Below are 22,607 nucleotides of genomic sequence, written 5' to 3'. Positions count from 1 at the left end.
GGTGTAGCCACCCCCTACACGCTCTGCCTAATGACAGGTATGGCTAGACACAATACGATTCTATTACAGGACCGGAGGCTTCAGATTATGCTTCTCAATCTTTACTGCATAAAACACAGCAGCCAATGAAAATGTATATTTTCAGTAAACATTAACCACAAAACTTCATTACCCATGAACACCCAATCAATCAATCAATCAGGTCATTTATAGAGCGCACTACTCACCCGTAGGGTCTCAAGGCGCTGGGTGGGGGGGGGGGTGCCGTTACTGCTCGAACAGCCAGGTCTTGAGCTTCTTCCTGAAGGAGAGGTGGTCTTGGGTCAGGCGCAGGTCGGTCGGGAGTGAGTTCCAGGTCTTGGCGGCCAGGTAGGAGAAGGACCTTCCTCCTGTAGTCGCTCTTCGGATGCGGGGGACGGCGGCGAGGGCGTGGTTGGTTGATCTGAGGAGGCGCTTGGGAGTGTAGAAGTTGATCCGGTTGTTGAGGTAGCTCGGGCCTTGGTCGTGTAGGGCTTTGTGCGCGTGGGTGAGGAGACGGAAGGTGATTCTCTTGTTGACCGGTAGCCAGTGCAGATCTCTCAGGTGTCCGGAGATGTGGTTGCGTCGGGGGATGTCGAGGATGAGTCTGGCCGAGGCGTTCTGGATCCGCTGGAGTCTCTTCTGGAGCTTGGCCGTGGTTCCGGCGTAGAGGGCGTTGCCGTAGTCCAGTCGGCTGGTGACGAGGGCCTGGGTGACCGTCTGCCGCGTCTCGGTGGGGATCCACCGGAAGATCTTACGTAGCATGCGCAGGATGTTGAAGCAAGACGAGGAGACGGCGTTTACTTGTCTGGTCATGGAGAGGGAGGAGTCCAGGATGAAGCCCAGGTTGCGTGCGTGGTCCGTCGGTTTGGGTGCGGTGCCCAGGGCGGGGGGCCACCAGGAGTCGTCCCAGGCGGAGGGCGAGGAGCCCAGGATGAGGACCTCCGTCTTGTCCGAGTTCAGTTTCAGGCGGCTGGTCGTCATCCATTCGGCTACATCTCTCATCCCTTCGTGCAGGTTGGCTCTGGCGGTGGCGGGGTCGTTGGTCAGGGAGAGGATCAGCTGGGTGTCGTTGGCGTAGGAGATTATGTTGAGGTTGTGTATAGGCACGCCCCCACAGTCCATAAGAACCCCTTGCGTGCTCCCATCATCCTCTTTCTTTGCTGCTCACAAGCCAGAGTTAAGTGCACCTTCCCTGTTCCCTCACTCTGCTTGCCTGTTGGGGGTGCTTTGGGAGTTCATTCTACTAGCTTATGTGTTTGCTATTGTTTTGATTACAGCGGCTCAGTCCGCTCCCTGATTGAGGACGCAGGTGTGATCTCTGGTGGTGTGTTAATCGGTGTTTATTCTCTGTTTTGGCGAATACGCGCGAAGGGTGCTCTCACCTCTCTGCGCGTTCGCTGTGGGGCCGTCTTTACTGGGGCAGCTTCCGCTGGGGAGCGTGTGCGCTTCGGCGCGATCGTCACGGTCTTTGACCGGCGAGGGGCCGCCGCGTCTCGCAGATGGGCCCGTTACCGGCAGCCTGAGGGCGCGCAGAGGCTCCCTCATACGCCCTGCGTACAGGCCGGGTGGCTCACGGCCGACGCGCGCGCCCAAAAACGCTGACCATTTGGGCTTCCTTTTAGTAGGATTTGGTAGCGTTTTGGGCGGCGCGCCTCGGCACGTCTCCCAGGCTGACAGGAACGCGCGTTTTGCGCGTTTTCACACACCGGCTAGCCTCTCGTCTGACCGCCTGCCCTGGCAGTAAGAAAACGAGGTCCTGAGTGTGCACACGCTCGCTGTATTTTGTGGACCTGGGTCACTGGCCCTATTGGATACAGCATTGCTGAGGGGGTTTGGGTATAGTTTCCAGGTTTATTGTTTGTGTGCAGTGGGCTGACCCCCCCCACCACCCCCATTTCTGCCAGGGTTTATTCCCTTGTTGAACAAGTAGCACCATGGAAAATTGGGCTAAGTACCCAGATGAGGAACAGGCAGAAGGGGAGGAGACGTCAGAGGGACAGCAGGATGCAGTCCTGGAGGATAATATTGTGGAAGCACTGGATGCCTCGGTCCAGGCTTCCGTGAATAGAGCCATGGACGCGAAAGTCCCCCAGACCGTGCAGCAAGCACTTGCAGTGGCCCTACGCCCCATTAAAAAGCAATTAGAGGGCTTTGCCAAGCGCCACGGCTATGGCAAGCATAAGAAGCAGAAACGACCTACTCCCTCTACTTCTACTGCAGTTTCGGACGACCGCCACTTGTGGCCTCACGCCCAGTCCATGGCTTCCTTGCAGGATCGAGACGTTCCTACCCAGCCACGATCTGGGGGCAAGGCGAAGAGTAAGCGCCAAGTAGTGGTGGACACAGATACCACCTCTTCCTACACTGATACCAGTACGGGCACTGATTCGTCGGAGGAGCAGCCTCTACCCCCTAAGAAAGCTAAGCCGGCCTCCAAGGCGGAGGAGGTCAAGACACCCAGGGCCTTCCATTTTGACCCTTCGGACATAATCCACCCTCGCTCTTCGGACTGGGTCCCGCCTACGGAGGTTTCAGAGTATATTCACGATCACCTCCGCAAGAGCTTCACGAGGGAGGTACGCAACCGGCTGCGGTCGGAGTGCCCACGTCCAGATATACCGGACAGTGTTGCCGACACTCCGGAGATTGACGCCAGTATGCTGACCTTCTTGAAAAAGTTTTCAAAAGATCCCAAAAGAGGGCTTGACTGGGCCTGGCGGGGCTGTCAGGACAAGATGCTTGACGTCATTGGGCCCCTGGCCAAGATCTTGGAGATGGCCCTTGCGGCCAAGGAAGGGGCGACTCCTGTAGACCCTGACATCTTGGCTGAATGGACTCAGCGCGCGATTTGCTTTCTGGGCAACGCGAACTGCGCAGTCTCTTCGGAGAGGCGCAAGTCCTTGCTGTTACGCATGGATGGCAATTTGACAGAGCTGGCGGAGGCGGAGCCGGGTCCTCTGGCTGGTGGTTGTCTCTTCGGTGACCGCTTCGTTAAGGATGTCACCAAATATGTTGGTACCTTCACCGCATTAGACAAGGCCCAGAGTGGGATCAAGCGAGCACTCACGCAGGGTGTTTTCAACAGGGCCGGGCGAGGCGGGGGTCGCTCGTCAGGCCGAGGCTTCCAGAGAGGCTCCCAGAGAGGTGATTTTGGACGAGGCCGGGGCGAGTGGGACTCAACCCGCGGAGGCACCTTCTACCCTTCCAGAAAAGGATTCAACAGAGGCCGTTTCCAGTCGGGAAACAACAGGGCGAATTTCAAGGCCCACCAAAGTTCCGGTGAGTGTCATGGATGTGTCTCTTCTTCCTTTGGGGGGTCGCACACAGCATTGTCTTGTACACTGGCAGATGTTGACTCAGGATGCTTGGGTTTTGCAGACCATTCAGGGGTTCCATCTGGAATTCTATTCTCACCCGGCGCAAGCGTCCCCTCCGCCCCCTCTCCGTTTTTCCCAACTAGATCACAGTTTCATAGACGCAGAGGTGGCAGATTTGCTGAGGAAGGGCGCGATAGCTCAGTGTCAGCGAAGTCCTCGCGGCTTCTCCAGCAATGTTTTTATCGTTCAAAAGAAAGGTGGTGGCAACAGACTAGTGCTCAACCTCAAAGAGTTCAATCAGTATCTGCTATACAACCATTTCAAAATGGAGGGTATTCACATGTTAGCAGACTTGTTGCAGGAAGGAGACTGGATGGTGCGGTTGGACTTGAAAGATGCGTATCTTTCTATTCCGATTTTTCCGCCACATCGCAGGTTCCTGCAATTTCTTTGGGACGGCCGTTGGTACGAGTACCTGGCCCTCCCTTTCGGTCTCTCCTCGGCTCCCTGGTGCTTCACCAAGGTCATGAAACCAGTGGTCGCCTTTCTCAGAGAGAGGGGAGTGCGTCTGATCATTTATCTAGACGACGTCCTGATCATGGCACAGGACAGGTCGGTCTTGCAGCAACAGCTGACCATGACTACTTCACTGTTGCACCGCTTAGGATTTGTGATCAATCTGAAGAAATCCGTGATGGTCCCGTCTCAGGTGATGGATTTTCTGGGGTTCACGATCAACTCCCTCACGGCACAGCTGCGTCTTCCGCAGGCGAAATTGAGGGAGCTGAAGAAAGAGATCACGAAATTGCTGGACAGTCATTCGGTCACGCTCAGGACCCTGGCCAGGATTGTAGGAGTCCTGGCGTCATCTATCCAGGCGATATTTCCAGGTCCTTTACACTACAGAGCCCTCCAACGGCTGAAGATCAGACATCTTCAGAAGGGTCTCTCGTATACGGACTCGGTTCCGCTTACGGACGAGGTTCGGCACGAACTCCAATGGTGGCTAGGCCACGTGGATGCCTGGAACGGCAGGGCGATCTTCGGGTCGCGACCAGATGTGATAATCGAGTCGGACGCCAGCAGATGGGGCTGGGGCGCGCGCTGTGGAGATGTTTCCACAGGCGGCAGGTGGTCGTCACAGGATCTCGAACTTCACATAAACTGTTTGGAGTTACTGGCAGGATCGTTCGCGGTCCGCACGTTATCCCCGAAGCAGACATCATGTTGCATCCTCCTGCGAATGGACAATGTGTCCGCAGTGAGGTATATCAACAAGTTGGGCGGCACGAGGTCGTCTCTTCTTGTCCAAATGGCCAAAGAGTTTTGGCATTACTGTCTGCAGAACCAGATATCAGTCATAGCGGAGTACATACCGGGTCAGGCCAACCAAGTGGCGGACTGGCATTCCAGACACTTGAGGGATTACAGCGACTGGAAGCTGCTTCCCCAGGTCTTCCTCTGGTTGCAGGCAGTTTGGGGTCCGTTTCGGACGGACCTGTTCGCATCCAGGTTGACATATCAGCTTCCCCGGTTCTTCAGCTGGAGACCGGATCCGATGGCGGCGGCAACGGACGCGGTTCTCCAGGATTGGTCGGTGGGGACCCAATATGCATTTCCCCCCTTCCTGTTGATTCCCAGAGTAATGACTCATGTGATACGGCAAGCGGCGGAGATTGTCATGGTGACTCCGTGGTGGACATCACAAGCGTGGTTTCCCAAGTTGTTGCAGTGGAGCTGCGACCGCCCCCGGCTGCTGCCGGATTTGAAGTGGTTGTTGCAGGGCCCTCGTCAGGAACAGCACCCGTTGCTGTTGGAGGGCAGGTTATCCCTGATGGCATGGAGGCTTTCAGGGAACAGTGGCAAATGCCAGGAATTTCGGACAAGACTGCAGACTTTATCAAGCAGGCTTGGGCACCTTCCACCAGGAAGCGATACTCCGCTGCCTGGAAGAACTGGGTGGATTGGTGCGTGGGACGACGTCTGGATCCCGTGGGGGCAGAGTTACCCCAAGTTTTGAACTTTCTATCCGAGAAGGTGGCGGGTGGCCTAGCGTATCGTTCGGTCAACAACTTTCGCTCAGCCATCTTGGCGGGGCATGCCCTGGTGGATGGTAAACCAGTAGGCATGCATCCGGTTGTTTGTAAGTTGTTGAAAGGCATCAGGGTGGCTAACCCTCCCAAACCCAAGTATACGGGTTTGTGGGATGTCTCAGTTGTGATTTCTTTGCTCGACAGATGGCCGGTTAATTCTCTCCTGTCCAGGAAGCAATTGTGGGCTAAATTAGCCATGTTGCTTTGTCTATCCTCTTGCAGAAGATCTTCAGACGTCAGAGCGCTCGACGTTACAGGTAGAGTGTTTACCCCGGAAGGGGTCTCTTTTCATATTACAGGTCGTACTAAAACAATGTCTAGACATATATCTTATAATGCTTTTCCTGACAATGAAAAACTATGTGTGGTCCATTGTTTGAAGACCTACGAGGAATGTACAAAGGCCTTGCGGCCGCAGGGCTGTTCACAATTATTGATTGCTATTCAAAAGCCCTTTAAACCAGTGGCGGCTGCCACTATTGCTAGATGGCTTCGGTTCATTATGAAGGAAGCAGGTGTTGATACAAATGTTTTTGGTGCTCATTCAGTTAGAGGCGCGATGGCGTCCAAGTCATATGGTTTAGGATCCAGTATCCAAGATATTATGCATTGTGCAGATTGGTCCTCTGATTCAACGTTTAAGACGTTATATTACAAGCCGGTGGGAGATATTACTTCTGTGGTATTTAATCTGCGTTAAACTAGCATAATCTGAAGCCTCCGGTCCTGTAATAGAATCAAAAATTTGCTAGCATTCGCGACAAGAATTTTCAATTCTATTAAGGACACGGAGGCGAGGATTATCCCACCCGGCTTAATGTACTGTATGTATTAAGCTTACCCACCCTTTTATGCAAGGATTACGGTGGTGTTATTTCCTTTATTTCAGGATCTGACAAGAAGTCGGACTGATCGACTCCGGAGTTCAGGATGTTCTGCCTGATGATGTTCTTCCACGTTGGAGGATTGTGACCGTTCAAGTTTTGTTGGACTTGTTTCGCCTCAAAGAAAGAGGATGATGGGAGCACGCAAGGGGTTCTTATGGACTGTGGGGGCGTGCCTATACTCATGGGTGTTCATGGGTAATGAAGTTTTGTGGTTAATGTTTACTGAAAATATACATTTTCATTGGCTGCTGTGTTTTATGCAGTAAAGATTGAGAAGCATAATCCTCGCCTCCGTGTCCTTAATAGAATTGAAAATTCTTGTCGCGAATGCTAGCAAATTTTTGATTCCCCTTTACAGCAACTATGCGCACAGCTGCCGTGAATCCCGCCCCACCCCCGCTTTCTAATGCAGTACAGTACAGACACAACAGGAGTCTCGCGAGAGGCTGCATCAGCCGGCGTGGACGCACCTTGACCGTGTAGTTGAAGAACTTGGCGGTCCGCAGGAAGCGCTGGTAGCCCTCGGTCTCCTCGGTGGCGGCTGTGAGGACAAGCAGCTTCTCTGTGGGGACAAAGGAGACAGCAGGTTAGAGTGTCCGTCCTGAATAAGGCTGCCTGGTGTTATGGCAGCGCGCACGAGGGATGCCAGCGTGAACCGGATGTGATAGGCCAGCGAGCGCGCGACGGTGAAAGCGCTACCCTTGTGTGACGTGCCACGTGCGAGGAATGTCAGCATGACGGAGGGATGTTACGTGGCAAGTGCGAGGAATGCCAGCATGGCGGAGGAATATTTCGTGGCATGTGTGAGGAATGTTACATTAACTAGTGTCAAAGGGGTGGTGTGAGAGGAGCTCGCACAGAGGGGCCCCTGTCTCTCTGCACTCAGCTTCCTGAGGCCAGCGAGGCAGGTTAAAAAATAACGAGCTCAAATGACGGAAAATGAATGAAAAACCAAATGATCAAAGAGCATTCAGATGCCAAGTAGAGGCCCGTCTGGAGGCGCGGCAAAGACAACCTAAAATGACAGGGCAGGAGACTTCTCTCTCCTCAACCTCTTCCATGACAGCCAGGGGCCTGGACAAGAAACTGTGAAACCTCTGGAGCGGGGGCTCAGCCTGGCACTAGACCTCACAGCAAGGAGAGCTCTCTAGGACAGGGGCAAAGATGTCAGACTGTGCACTCAACACATGCAGCCCAATGTGGCAATGATTCCACTGCTTGAGAACAGTTTGTGACCCCCAAGAGCCAGATTTTTTTATCCCCATCACAGGCTGGGCCTTCCATCAAAGATGCTTCTGCCCCATCAAAGCACACATGCTCCTGCCTAACCTTCCAAGGAATGACCCTTGACCTCCTCACTATACATGTGTCTCTCGCAAGAGAAACCTTTCTAAACCCCTTCGTGCACGTGCACAGATTGCCATGGGACACCACTATCATCAGTGCTGCGAGTGCAGTGGCACCGGGTCAGGGGTCTGAGAGGGCCACTCAAAGGGTTGTAGTAGGCAATGAGGACAATTTCCTTGCTTGCACCAAGGCCCCTAGCACCTTAGCTACGACAATGCACGTAACAGCACAGGGCAGTGATCACCAAGAAAAGAACCTGTACCATACTACACACAGTTTTTGGACTATCACACTAGACTCCTCTTGAGGGGGTCAAGATCTAACACACACTTACAATTTGAGGGCTATTCAAAGTGTTCCCTCCCATAGCAACAGCCATGGGTGCTAGAAGTTAACCACGATGGAGTTCAGAAGGTGAATAAACAATAAAGATGCCTTCAGATTTAGCTTTTTTATCTCGTCACAAAATTCAAATGTCAAATTATATATTTTGGCAAATTACTGCTTATTCTTTTACCATTGGGAATTGGTTTTTACTTCTCTTTCTGGGACTGTGGAGTGAGAGTATTTTGCAACATGAACTGTTTAACTGATAGTCTTCCTGGGGTAGAGAGACTGCGAAAAGAAAGGCTATATATAGGATGTCAATATTTTCTAATGCACAACAAAAGTTAAATGCCTGTAAATGAAATGTGCAAATATTTCAAAATATATCAGCAGTTACGAAAGCTGAAATGAAGCACTTTCTCTGAACTGTGATGTAAAAAAAGATGTTAATAAGATCAAAAGGAAAATACCTTACTTGGCATTGAGCAAATGATAAATATTCACTGAAATGCAATTTCCATACATTATTATTTGCGCACTGTATAATCTTATCCGCTATACTGTGTAAATTTAGTGACAATTTCAATGGAAAATGTGTCTGCAAATGACCGTGCATTACCACACCATGCTTTAGTAATATGTTTGTGAAAGTCTGCTTCAAAGTATACCACCAGCTACTGACCCTACCACACTCGTGCTGAACTGAAGTGCCTCATTTGCTACACTTGTATTTTTGTGTGATGCTTGGATTTTTCACAATCTTTATGCTTTCAGTGATGTAAAATTGATGGCAGTGCCCACACTCTGAAACTTGTTCCAGCACCACATCCAACACAGCATGACCTCATACAGTGACTGATGCAACAACAGATGGACACATCTAAGAGGGTTCAACCAGATATAGGCAGGCACTCACTCTATCATCCTAAAGTGACTATAGAGCTAACACTGAGGGTAGTGGAAGCCAGTCAGAGGGACAGACAATGCCTGCTCGAAGATAAAGGCCTTTCGGCAACACTACCTGTAAGGCGATCAAACAACACACCAAGCTTCCCAGCAGTCCCTCCCTCATTCTGGCACATTAAAAGGCAGCGCTTCCAAGGTATCCGGGTCAGATCCCAGAGGATTGTGCACACAACAGGTGCTTTTGAAAAGGCAAGTGCCACAAAGGGTTTCCTTGCATTGATTCTTCAGGCGTGCCCCCCCAAAGTGTAGCTCCAAGAATCAAAAGCTCCGAAGATGAGCTTACCCTTTTAAGGTCAGTAGAGGGGGCCGAATGAACAGTGGGAACTCTCATAGCAGAGTGGTCACACGGGACAGCTTTGGATGGTACCTGGAAGTCACTGAGTCAATAAAATGCTGACTGCCGGACCACAGGAGGTATACGAAAACCCAATGCTCATGTAGATGCATCACCTCCTGTGGGAACAGTCAAGTCCAACAGCCTTGAATTAAACTAAGAACGGTGTTCCAATACCTGCAAAAGGTTGTCTGCCTGAGAAGTGTGCGTGCTTCAAAAAGGAAACTATCATAGCCCAAGTGAAAAACACAATTCATGCCAAACCCGATGTTAAATAGATTCAAATGCTAGATCCTCAATTAAAGCCACAAAACACCAATTTAAAGCAGAGTGAAAAGGTAATTAATTTAATCAAATAACAGTATGCAGGGATGTGGATATATTGTTTGGGGTCAAGGGCAACAAGTTTTCATGTGTATTTTGTCCTTGGGACATGTAGGCCGAACCCCTTGCAGCACAAACCCTTTGGCTGCCAGCTTGCTGTACCACGTTATGGCAGTAATATTTTTGCCTATATGTTAATGCTGTTCAAACTTGTATTTATGGTTCATTAATTGAAAGCCTTTATTATTAGGGTGAGCGCTTTAAGTAAATGTTGTAAACTACGACTGCACTACTAGCAGCGATTCCAGTATAAAAATGTGTACACACTTTTTCAAAGTTTAGCAATATGAGGCTATGTATATTTCTCCCAGAACACTCTCTGATTTGATGCAGATATTTGCAGAAGCTTAAAAACAAGATTGATAATTCTTTGCTTTCAAAATAAAATGTTCATTAAAAAATGGAATCAGGAAAAAAAAACATTTAGCTAAACTACGGTAAAATTTCAGGTACCATTTCTTTGCAGCATCATTTAGTAACGTGTTGGTGCATGCTAATATTTCCCAAAAATATTCATAATGGAAAATCAGTGTAATCGATTTCAATAAGATTATGGGAAACAAAAATAAACAAGCACTGGTAAAGCCAGTAGGTCTGGAATTGGTGGTCAGCTTTTTAGTTTTGTTAGTATATCTACTTTATTTGTATGGTTTTTGTAAAACCATATCCGTGTGGGAGCTGCCGGTCCCTAACCATTATAACAAACATTGGCAAAAGCAATAATTGTTTTTTGGTCTCAAAAAGCACACACTGCCACAGTAAGTACTGACACTATACAAAACTACGTTGTGTGGCAATATGCTCCTCGATAAAGAGCAAAATGTAGTCACTCACAGTGAAGCCAGCCGATACAGAGAGAGAGACAGAATTTTAATAAACACAAAAGGTCACGGTCAACGCCAGACCAAATTAGGGGCCCACTTATTAAAGGAAGTCTCAAAAGTGCACCCATGGTGTATGTCCCTTGCATTAAGTGCAGCTATATGGCGTTCGTGAATTTCCAAGAATTTTCAGAAGTAGGACAAGAAATAGTACTCCTAGAAAATATTTGTGACCTGCATTTTAGCATGAACAAATATGCATGTGTATATTTGCTCATGCACAAATCTAAGTGTTTGCAAGTTTGCTTTCCCTCCAACCACTTTTTTCCCAACTCTGGATGGTTTACGTCTGCCGTTGTCAGGAGTAAATTTCCAACATTTCTTAGCATAGGAAAAGATTACAGAAGAGTTGTTGAAACCCCTTAAAACATGCAAGTTTGCAGGTTTGCACAGACTCAAAAGGGCATTCTAACCCCTTTTAACTATTGCTTACCACTACCTTCAGCCCCAGTATGTAGATCTGCGGAAACGTAACAACATAAGGGGGTTGCAAGTATTCAAACACTACTATGGTATGAGCCCTGGCATAATCCGAGAGGCTATATCTGGGCTCCTATATAATGAGACTGCTGCCATGATTTATTGCTGCACTACATGGCACCACAGGGACAAGTGAATTTTGTTACAGGACAAGTAGATTTATGAAGCAACCTGCCCCATGGACAAGTAGATATTTTATTAAATTCCACACCACTGAGTATTTGCAACAGCTGGCGCGATTTCATAGCCCAGCACCACTGAAAACAACAATTTCTTTCTTATATTCAGAGAGGATTTATACGCATTCATCCTAGACTGGTTCACGTAATAGGCTTCCAAGATACTATAGTGGATGTTCTGAGGGGACAGACAGACAACCAAAGATGTATATCCTATGCACAGATATGAAATTAGATCCCTGGTTCTCTCGGGCATCACAGAAAGGAGTCTAAACATTAAAAATGAAGGCAGTAGATAATGCTTGACTAACTCTGCGTCATATACTCTGTACACTGAATCTATACACTAACCGTTGTAGGCAGCCGTGGGTGCGCTATTGAGAGGTCCAGCAGTATTAACAGTGCACATTCATCCTTGTTGATGATTCCCACAGACCACAGTCTCCTTTACAGTAGCAGTTCTCTGCCAGATAATGGGTGAAACTAAATTTAAGTGTACCTAAAGTATTTAGGAGTTCAAGGAAATTATTCAGTGTAGCATACGGCTCTGGAAACATGGATGAGAAATGAATATTTGCAGTAGTTCTGAAACTGGTACAAGAGCATCAGCCATGGGCCTCTTTTCTATAAGGCGAGAGCATGCTTCTTTAAACTGCCGAGCAACAACACCTCTGCCTAGTCATGTACATTAATAAAGGAGTTGGGATATTTTTGGTGGACAGCGGTAGGCTGTGGCACTTCGGGTTTACTTTGTAGCTTCATGATTTCATTGTGGCCCTCTGGAATGTAGGCAGCTCATTGGCTATCCATGGACTGGGATGAATCACATTTTACTTTGTGGTAGAGAAGCACTCCTCAGCTAACTGCTCTCCTCATATGCATGAATCTGAGAGCAACCATTGATTGTAACGGCAACTGTTGTCTTCAGGTGTGCTGGCTAAATCATCTCCGAAGATGGTAAGAATCAGATTGTGCACCAGGGGTTCTGTTAAGGTCCTGGTTGCTGCTTCTCAAAACAGTCTTAATCCAAGAATATTTTTGTGAGGACATTGAATTCAGACTAGCGGTGGTGGTGGATTCGGCATTGACAAAGGATTCCCAGAACAGCACACAGTTGTTTTTTTTAAAAAGCTACATCTTTAATTTTATATATATATATATAAATATGTATATATATATATATATATATATATATATATATATATATATATATATATATATATATATATAAAGGCGTTCTCACAGAATTGTATATATATATATATATGCCTGAAAGGGTTTTGTTTTGATTATATATATATATATATCTATATATATATATATATATATATATATATATATATATATATATATATATATATATAAAGGCGTTCTCGCAGAATTGCAATTGTATGTATATAGTGTTTACTATCCCTGACGAGGCGTCAAAACACTTTTCTGCAAGTAGCGCACTACTCCGAAACCCAACAGCATTAGTGGTGAAATTGATGCCCTGAGCAGAGATCAGAGGAATGATGATAATCTGGTTCCTGACAGCTGTGAAGTGTGGTAAGTAATATTTGAATATATTGGTTGGGAAGTGAAGTCCTACAATGCAGATCGCTTTGTAGTAAAGGCAGAAAAGCCGAAAGAGGAAAGATACAGATATTTGCTCATAGGCATACAAACAAGTGTACCGGCTTGGGAGAGCAAGAGGTAAAGATTCAACAAGTCAGGCCAAATCAAAGTATCAAGAGGACAGGACTTCATCTGACGATGGATTGGCCGACAAAATGTTCACGGTGGGATTTGGCTGGTCACTGAATAATACTACCCAAGTATCTGGAAGGCTTGACAGAGCGAGTGAGTATTCGATCAAGAATCGAATGCTTGTACACGGCATGGCATGAGTCGCAAATCAATTATTTTGCATCTGCTTTAGGGCAGGTTGGAAGTTTAACTGACTAACATAACAGAGTATGAATTCATGGTACATGTTGGGGCTCACAGTGGCCAGCGCAAGTCAATTTATGGACAACATCTCACCCTGCCCACACATCCTCCAACCTGTCTTAACCCTCCAGTTACCTGCACTGTCCCCATCCATGAGAGCCAGCACAGTCAGTGTTCTACGCGAGATGGTGCAGTTAAACCACCAGTTTAGCTACGCAGTTCATCCCTGCCCTAACCTAGTCTTTTTGTCTGCCACAAGCTGCCAGTTCAGCATCTCGACAGTGACAAGGAGCCTGTGCTAGTCCTACTTTAACTATTCCACTTAGGCTGCCCCCTCTCATCTTTGTGGTAAATATGCCACACAAACACATGCCAAAATCTCATTCTCATAGTCGGAAACATTATTACTAATGCGACCTGCTTTAAAAAGCAATACAATTAGGGAAAAAGCAAGGGGCTCCGAGCTGCTGGTCAAGTTACTTGAAGCAAGGAGGAGTCCACTCCTCAGACAAAACATTTAGGCAACGCTTGATAGCTAGCAAAAGAGAATGCGTCTCCAGGAGATTTTGTGACTGCAGCATCAGTCAGGTGGACAGAGCAGAGACTTAACAGCATCTTCATATGGAGAGCAATCACAGCTTGCCCCAGTACTCTGGCATTAATACGTTGTACAGCAATGTAACCATTGCCTCGACGCCCCAGCAAAAACACAGGATGCATAAGAATAACAAAATTGATTTGTAGTGCCTAGAACAGAAACCTATTAAATCCAGGTTTCAGATGAACAGATTTTATTCACTTTGCACAAGTAGCAAGTCATTGACCCAGTGGATTTAAAAGTATTAAATACTGAAAGCTCAGGCATGATGAATGTACAGGAAAGCTGCTTAGGAATGAAAAATCTTGGCAGCTTACAAATGTCGAAAGAGGGGGGCACAGCCCATCACTCATGTTGTACATGCTGTGGAAAGGACCAGTTCGCCAGCTAAAGACAGGGGAGTAGTCAGTTTCACAACTTAGTTTTGTATAAATTACGTTGCACTCTAAGCCTGTGAGCACATGGTCTGGGCTTACACAGTGTGCCCCACTGTGTCTAGGCCAGCGTGCTTCTCTGATGAGCTTCAATGAAAGCAAACCATGTGCCAGAAGCTGCTTCTACTGACTGCCGGTTGGCCTGGACGGTACTTCGCCTAGTCAAAGATATAATGCTGGGCCTGAAGTAGTAAATACTTTTGTGATTTTCAAAAAACATTGGGTAACACTCGAGCAAATCTTAGGTTTACACACTCTAATCAATGACAATTGCAACTTTTCTAGTTCAGCAATGACAGCAAATGAGATGATCCTATGGATAAAACTTTGATAGAAAGTCCGACATTTGAGGTGGGCAGAGCTCGAGTGCCGTAAGCGCTGCAGAAGCACTACGTGAGATGGAGCCGCTCACCACCTAAATAAAGGACACGCCCAGCGCTCCCTATGCTGTGGGCTGCACACTGACAGCTTCCGGTTTAATACACAGATCGATGCTGGGATGCTAGTCTTACAAGACAAACAGCCCGGTCCTCGCTACCTGTTACTGACTCCAACAAAGACACGACTAAGCTTTCAAAGTCATGGACATTATGGGAAAAACGCATCACATGATGCTAATCTGAAGACAAGGGATAAAACACTCACTGTCCCTCGCATGTCCTCTTAGCAGAGGAGGTACCCAAATACATATGGGGAAGAAAATATACCCAACTTAAAAAATAAATAAATTATCAAGGTGTTGAGCGGTCCAAATATCATCACAATAATCATAAATTACAGACTTAAAACCAATGTTCCGTGGCCTTGAAACTGAAGACCATTTTCAGAGACCCCCATTTAATTGCCAACAGGCGCCTATCCAGTCCATTTCAGGAACACTTCAGCAGAACTGGAATCAATGACAACTTGACCTGCTCTTGCAAGGTCTGCAGATGCAAAACCTAATGCCATGGTTAGAACTCATAACTTACAAGTGGAGTGGATGGGGGGGTCGGGGGGGGAGGGGGGACAGGAGGGTGGCGGTCAAGCTACTGCATGTCCCCCTGAGACACACATCAACCACTAATAATAAGAAGGGAGTATAACTGTAGGCGGAAGATAATTGACTGTTTTCCTATTTGGGAAAACAAGTGAAAGTCCAATTTGGAAGTCACAGACTTGCTGTATAAGTCCCAAGGGAAGGGAAGTCCATTCTTATGGAAAAGGAAACCTCACACACATATTTGTGTCACGCTTCATCATTGGTACCCTCTCACCACCCACCCTGATCAGGCAATGCCAGGAGGTAGTTCTTCGATAAAAAGCTACTCGACAAAGACAGGATCCAGATTGAGGCATTAAAAATACCTTGTGTTTCCACAGTGTATTACCTTTATTAAATGGGGACTACAGGTATGTTAAAAACCAAGGCGACATCATATACGAAGGACAATAGCTCAAACCGGTTCTCTTTAGGGTAACGTGTTTCTGCCCTACTGTGTAGCCACAACGGGACTGGGGCATTCTTCAGGACCAAGGATCCCAAAATACACTAAAGCTGCCACATTGCTGATTTGTTTAGTGCTAAAAAACTGAATAAACCCAGGTCAGTCCTACTTGAGTTGGGGTGTAGATCTATTAACCCTAGATTTTAGGGGATACCGGCTTCCTGGTCAAGGAGGGGAATGATGTCCTTTATAGTCACACATACTCCAAAAGGTACCTCGTAGCTTTTCACTTAGTAGAGTTCGCTCCTCCCAGTCGTTCTGCAAGAGGGCAGCACCACGTTTGAGCCCTATCACAGCCAGCACGGAGTTCAGCATCCTGGGAGGAGCACAGAACACCATGTTTGAGCCCTATCACGCCCAGCACTGTGTGCAGCATCCTGGTCTTCAGCTTGAGGACAGCATCACATTTGGGCCCAATCACACCCAGCACTGGGTGAACCATCCTGGCCTTCTGCAGGAGGGCAGCACCACATTTGAGCCCTATTACGTCTATCACTGGTGCAGCATACTGGCCTTCTACAGGAGAGGAGCACTATATTTGAACACTAACACATCCCTACTGGCCTTCTGCAAGAGAGAAGTACCACGTTTGAGCCATATCACATCCAGCACTGGGTGCAATATCCTGGCCTTTTGCAGGAGTGCAAGACACCACGTTTGAGCCCTATCACCCCTGCACTGGGTGCAGCATCCTGGCCTTCTGCAGAATGGCAGCACCACGCTCGAGCAATATCACGCCAGGCACTGCGTGCAGTATCCTGGCCTTCTGCAGGAACACAGGAAACCAGGTTTGAGCACTATACCGACCAGCACGTGGTGCAGCACCCAGAGCTTTATCAGGAGCACAGGACACAAGGTTTCAGCCATATCAAACTCAGCACTAAGTGCAGCAGCACCATTTTTAAGGCCTACCACAGGTAGCACTTGGTGCAATATTCCGGCCTTCTGCAGGAGCGCAGAGCCCCATGTTTGAGCCTTATGATGCCCAGCACTGGGTGCAATACCCTGGCCTTCTGTAGGATGGCAGCAAAATGTTTGAGCCCTACCACGCCCAGCACTGGGTGTAGCACTTTGTGCTTCTATAGGATGGCAGCACCATGTTTGAGCCCTATGACGCCCGCACTGGGTGCAGCACACTGGGCTTCTGTAGGAGGTCAGCAACACGTTTGAGCCCTATCACGCCCAGCACTGGGTGCACCACCCCCGGACTTCTACAGGAGTGCAGAACATGACGTCACGTCCAGCACTGGGTGCAGTATCACAGGCCTTTGCATGACAACAGCCCCATATTAAGCCCCATCATACGCTATCCGCCTGCTCTTCCAAAGTAGGCATGTGTTTACCTACAAAAAGTACATTTGGAAAATAACACCATAATAATTGTCAAATTTATCATGCACAGGTAAGAAACGAAACCACATATAATCAAATGTATCCATCATATCTTTTTTCACCCAGAATGTATGTGTGCATGTACGAGTGTAAAGCTAAATAATGGTTCTTTCCACTCCCCTGTGTCCTTTTCTACACCACTGTTTATAGCGAAAATTTTCTATTAACGGCGGGTGTTTACTGTAAAAATCTGCATCCTTAAACTTAAAAATAAAACGGCCCGCTCCAAATCTGCGCATGCCGCAACACTCTCGGAACACATCATCAGAGAGCCCTCCAGCATGCTTTCAGGAAACCAGGAACGGGACGCATGCCACAAATCACCAAACTGCATACAATGCACTAAATACGCAAAGGAAAACTATTTAGGCCAGATGGACAACCAAGACCTCAACAGAACCAATTTCACATCTTCCAATGCACCACATACACACCAGTGCATCAACTACTCCATGGAGGGTACACAAAGAGGTTGCAGAACAGGATATGGTGTTTTCGTGAAAGAAGGTCAATGAGCTGAAAATGGTGGATCTGATATACTGGAACAACAAAGTTGTTTTTTAGATCAAGCCTAGCACAGCACACACACGCTGCCCTAGGAGAGGGCCCCTTGGAATCACTCCAGACTTCCCAGAGACTTCTCCGTGTGGGTCGGACTCCTCCCACACATTCCATTGGCCTTTGCGTGTGGCTTTCAATAATGAAAGCACACAAATGGCCAAAGACGGGTGCATGTCCCGCCTTTCCTCTAAACGTTCACTCCCATTGCCTTTGGGTCTCGGGAGCGAGCAGGGGCGAGAAGGCTGGCAGCTGGTTGTGGATCAGGTTACTAATATATATCGCTTTCACTTCCGCGGCCGTGCTTGTTTTGTGCTTGTTAAAGGAAGCGAGCGAGCCTTCATTTTACACACAAACAGCCGGCACCTCGATGCCTTCGGTGTCAAAACACAGGCTCAGCGGGGAGCATAGGGTAGGGGAGTTGGTGACAGTGAGCGGGCTCACCGCATTGCACTGGGTGCAGGCTCACTTCGAGCAAGTGCAATGCGCAACAGAAACCACTCCCCGATGTTTACTGCGGCAGATAAAAGCAAAGGAGACAGATGTGTCACGTCACAACTGCGTAGGTGCCTGGTTGTCCAGCGAACAATTACCAACCCGAGGCTAGAGTGCCACAGACAACAAAGAACAAACAACAGCAGCTGTCAAAGAGAAGCCCAGAGACGGCTTTTAATATTCAACAGGCTTTTAGCAAGACCGTGCCCGTCAGGAGACAGGAAGACTGTATTGGAGTAGAGAGGAAGGCATGGACCTGTTGGAGTTCCTTTCTGGAAGATGGGGAACAGGCAGTTTGGCTTAAACTCTACCACTTTGATGCTAAAAACGTAAGTATGGAGTGCCTCAGGGCCCTGCCCTGAGCCCCACACTATTCAACATCTAGATGACCCCACTAGCGCATCTTATGGACTCTTTTGGCATCTGTGTTATCTCATATGCGGATGGCACACAAATCTCATTGACCTACAATAAACACTGCGTATCAGCTGTAATGGGATGGCTGGGGGCCAATGCCCTACACTGCAACCCTAATAAAACAGAGATTCAATTATTTGGTAATAATCCTCTGCTAGGCTGGTCCACTGGCTGGCCCACCAACAGTACTGCCTCCTCGATAACCCCCCTACTGAAACGACCAGGAACCTGGGAGTTCTTATAGATGCTAAACTATCCTTCAAGCCCCCAGATCTCAGCTATAATTAAAGCCTCTTGCTGGATTTCAAGATGTTGAAAGGCATTTTAAAATGTTCTGCCTGGGATGCTCAGAAAACCGTGGTCCAAGCTCTGATTCTGTTGAGACTTTACTACACTAATATCCTGTACCTCTATTTGCCGGATTACCTGATAAAAAAACTTCAAATATTACAGTAATGGCCATACACCTCCTGTTTAACCTGCCTAAATACTCCTCATTATCTCACTACCGCAACCATTTACATTGGCTGCCAGTGAAGAAGAGAGCTATCTTTAAAGGACTTACAATAGCACATGCAGCCTTCTACAGGACTGGCCCTAAATACACTCAGGACGGAATGATCCCCTACTGTCTTAATAGATCCCTGAGATCTCACTTATCTTTTCTGCTGTGTAGCCCTCACACCAAACGGGGAAAAAATGGGTCGGCTCTGCCTGCTCAGTACCAGCAACAAGACATTGGAATCCCTGAGAAGTATCCAGGATATTAATACCTTTCGTAAACATCTGAAAACCCAACTGTTCATGGTCTAAGTCGGTCTACCTGTCTCGAGTCTAGCACCAGGACACTTTAGCAGTAGCTGTGTGCTTTATATGTCCCACCATTTATTCATTCATAATTTTTTTTATTCCAAATAAATAAGCAGTTTCTCCTTATAGCAGCCTAACCAATTTTTTTAATTTTATTTTATTTTTTATTTTACAGTTTTTTATAGCGCGAACTTGACCCGAATCGGGTATCAGAGCGCTTTACATAGCACCAGTTGCATTACATGAGGATCCTTACTGTGAGAGTTAATGTAACCGTCTCTGGGGTGCTATTTAGGCTGAATAACTGAATTTAGTATAATTTCATGAATTTACTTTGGTGAAAAAAATAGATTGTATTTGAAGTAAAGCTGACGAAAATGACTAATTCCGTCATTAAGAGTACTAACAAAGTCTTATTTAACACTATCTATAGAGTGATATCTGAGCTGATACAGCAAAGTTTACGGTGAATCCAGGAACTTCCAAGATGAAAACACAGGAATCAGTATTTGTAGTGAATTTGAACAAAAGTGTCTTCTGTCAGAGACCTTAAGAAGTCGCCATTCACCAAACGATGTGAAATTAACACAACTGTTTTCATCCAAGTATTATTACTCTCCGATGTTTGTTTAATCTGAATCCAGAAGTAGTTTAAAATTTCTTCAAATTAGATGATTTGGAATTTATTACGTTGTTCCCAATAGTAGCTGTAGCTCTACAAAAGGATTGCTATTGTGGGAGCTATTTTAACTATTTTTTTAGCGATTCCTGAGCTGAAATAGCTAGTGTTAAAATGATTTGAGAAATTCACTACTCCAAAAGACAAAAATCTGCATTTGAAGTGAATTTGAGGAACTCACTAAGCAAGAATCTGTATTCGAGGTGAATTTGAGGAACTCACTAAGCAAGAATCTGTATTTGAGGTGAATTTGAGGAACTCACTAAGCAAGAATCTGTATTTGAGGAACTCACTAAGCAAGAATCTGTATTTGAGGTGAATTTGAGGAACTCACTAAGCAAGAATCTGTATTTGAGGTGAATTTGAGGAACTCACTAAGCAAGAATCTGTATTCGAGGTGAATTTGAGGAACTCACTAAGCAAGAATCTGTATTCGAGGTGAATTTGAGGAACTCACTAAGCAAGAATCTGTATTTGAGGTGAATTTGAGGAACTCACTAAGCAAGAATCTGTATTTGAGGTGAATTTGAGGAACTCACCATGCAAGAATCAGTATTTGAGGAACTCACCAAGCAAGAATAAGTATTTGAGGTGAATTCGCAGGTGCATCTGAAGAACTATGTGCAAATTCATCAGAATGTCGAGAGGTGCAACTGAATGGGAGATGATGCCGCAGCAAAATGAAAGCATCCGACACTATTTTGACACTAATAAATCTAGTGCATATGAAGTGTGCAGCTCACTGAAGGCTCGAGCTAGATGCCTGGTGCTGGCTAAGCTCGGGGTCCTCTTCGGTCCCTCGAGCCCACTCCAAGCCAAGCTTCCATGTGGCTACTGCCTGCCACCCACGCTGTTACACCATGCAACAGGAATGAAAGAGGAAGTATGAATCTAAAACAGGACACATGAAGGTACAGCCACAGAATATAGGACAGTGACACGGAGACAGTCACAGACACTAGGACAGTGACACATGCGTAAGGGCACAGCAAATCCTGACACTAAGATACATGAAGACAAGATCGCAAGCACTGGAACTGAGGCACGAGAAGAAGGCAATGCAAACACTGACACAGAAATACAGTTACAGGAAGACACAAACCCAGGGACATGGAGACAAGGCAAAGCAAACATTGACTCCGAGACACATTCTGTAACGTACGGCGACAACTCTGAAAACAATACTCCAAAAAATGTGTATGAAATGGGATAAAACAAGCCCACTTTGTTTCAGTTCAAAGTTCTTCATGACCAAGGAAGGAAGGGCTCCACAAAGTACTCAAAGGAGTGTTATGTGACCAGGGCTGGTACCTGCATGGAAAACAGTTTCCCATAGGTGAGGAAACATCACCTGAAGTCTGCACAACTTTTGCTACAAATTGTGGAACTCAACTATTTATATTTTTTTTTTTTTGAGATTTTTATTGCGCAAACAATTACCCTAAGGTGTCTCGGCGCATGTGTGAGCTAGCAGGACCACAATAGTAGAGTTCACTGATCGAACAGCCATGTCTTTACGAGCCTCCGGAAGCTCATCAGGTTGGGGGCATTTTTGATATTTAGTGGAAACAGCATGAACAGTGTCCCAGTGAACTGCACCTATCCCTAATCCATTCCAATGCTTATGGGGTAGAAATTCCCATTGTCACACACCTAATGGAAGACACGGTCACATCAGTGAGGTGGTCACAGATAGGGATAGAAACACTGCCTCTGAGACACATGTTTAGAAGACACAGTCACAGATGTGAGACATCACAGACAGGGAACGAAACACTGGCTTTGAGAAACAGTTATTAGAAGACACGGTCACAGACCTTGAGGCGGTCACAGACAGGGATCGAAACACTAGCTCTAAGGCACAGGTATTAGAAGACACGGTCACAGACCTTGAGGCGGTCACAGACAGGGAACGAAACACTAGCTCTAAGGCACAGGTATTAGAAGACACGGTCACAGACCATGAGGCGGTAACAGACAGGGAACGAAACACTGGCTCTGAAACACAGGTATTTAGAAGACACGGTAACAGACAGGGACCGAAACACTGGCCCTGAGACACAGGTATTAGAAGACAGTCACAGATGTGAGATGGTCACAGACAGGGAATGAAACACTGGCTCTGAGACACAGACATTAGAAGACACAGATGTGAGACGGTCACAGACAGGGAAAGAAACACTAGCTCTGAGGCACGTATTAGAAGACACGGTCACAGACAGGGAACAAAACACTGGCTCAGAGACACATGTAATAGAAGACACGGTCACAGACGTGAGACGATGACAGACGGAAAGAAACACTGGCTCTGAGATACAAATATTAGAAGACAGGTCACAGACCGCGAGGCGGTCACAGACAGGGAATGAAACACTGGTTCTGCGACACAGGTATTAAAGACACGGCCACAGACCGTGAGGTTGTCACAGACAGGGAACGTAACACTGGCTCTGAGACACAGGTATTAGAAGAAAAGGTCACAGACGTGAGATGGTCTTAGACAGGGAAAGAAACACTGGCTCTGAGACAGCTATTACAAGATACGGGAACAGACAGGGAACAAAACACTGGCTCCGAGACTCAGGTATT

General features: G+C 47.0%; 1 protein-coding gene across 1 annotated transcript in view; it reads right to left on the bottom strand.

Moving 5' to 3' along the window:
• The window catches only part of PLOD3 (procollagen-lysine,2-oxoglutarate 5-dioxygenase 3), a 347,896-nt gene that overhangs the window by 246,246 nt on the left and 79,043 nt on the right, over window positions 1-22,607 (bottom strand). The window contains exon 2 of the mRNA XM_078669457.1: window positions 6,789-6,880. Coding sequence (XP_078525583.1) covers window positions 6,789-6,880 — 92 coding nt within the window. The remainder of the gene's footprint in view (window positions 1-6,788; window positions 6,881-22,607) is intronic.

Source organism: Lissotriton helveticus, chromosome 12 (assembly GCF_964261635.1).
Source record: "Lissotriton helveticus chromosome 12, aLisHel1.1, whole genome shotgun sequence".
Lineage (NCBI taxonomy): Eukaryota > Metazoa > Chordata > Amphibia > Caudata > Salamandridae > Lissotriton > Lissotriton helveticus.
Note: the sequence above shows the minus strand (reverse complement) of the source record. Positions and strands in the feature narration are given on the sequence as shown.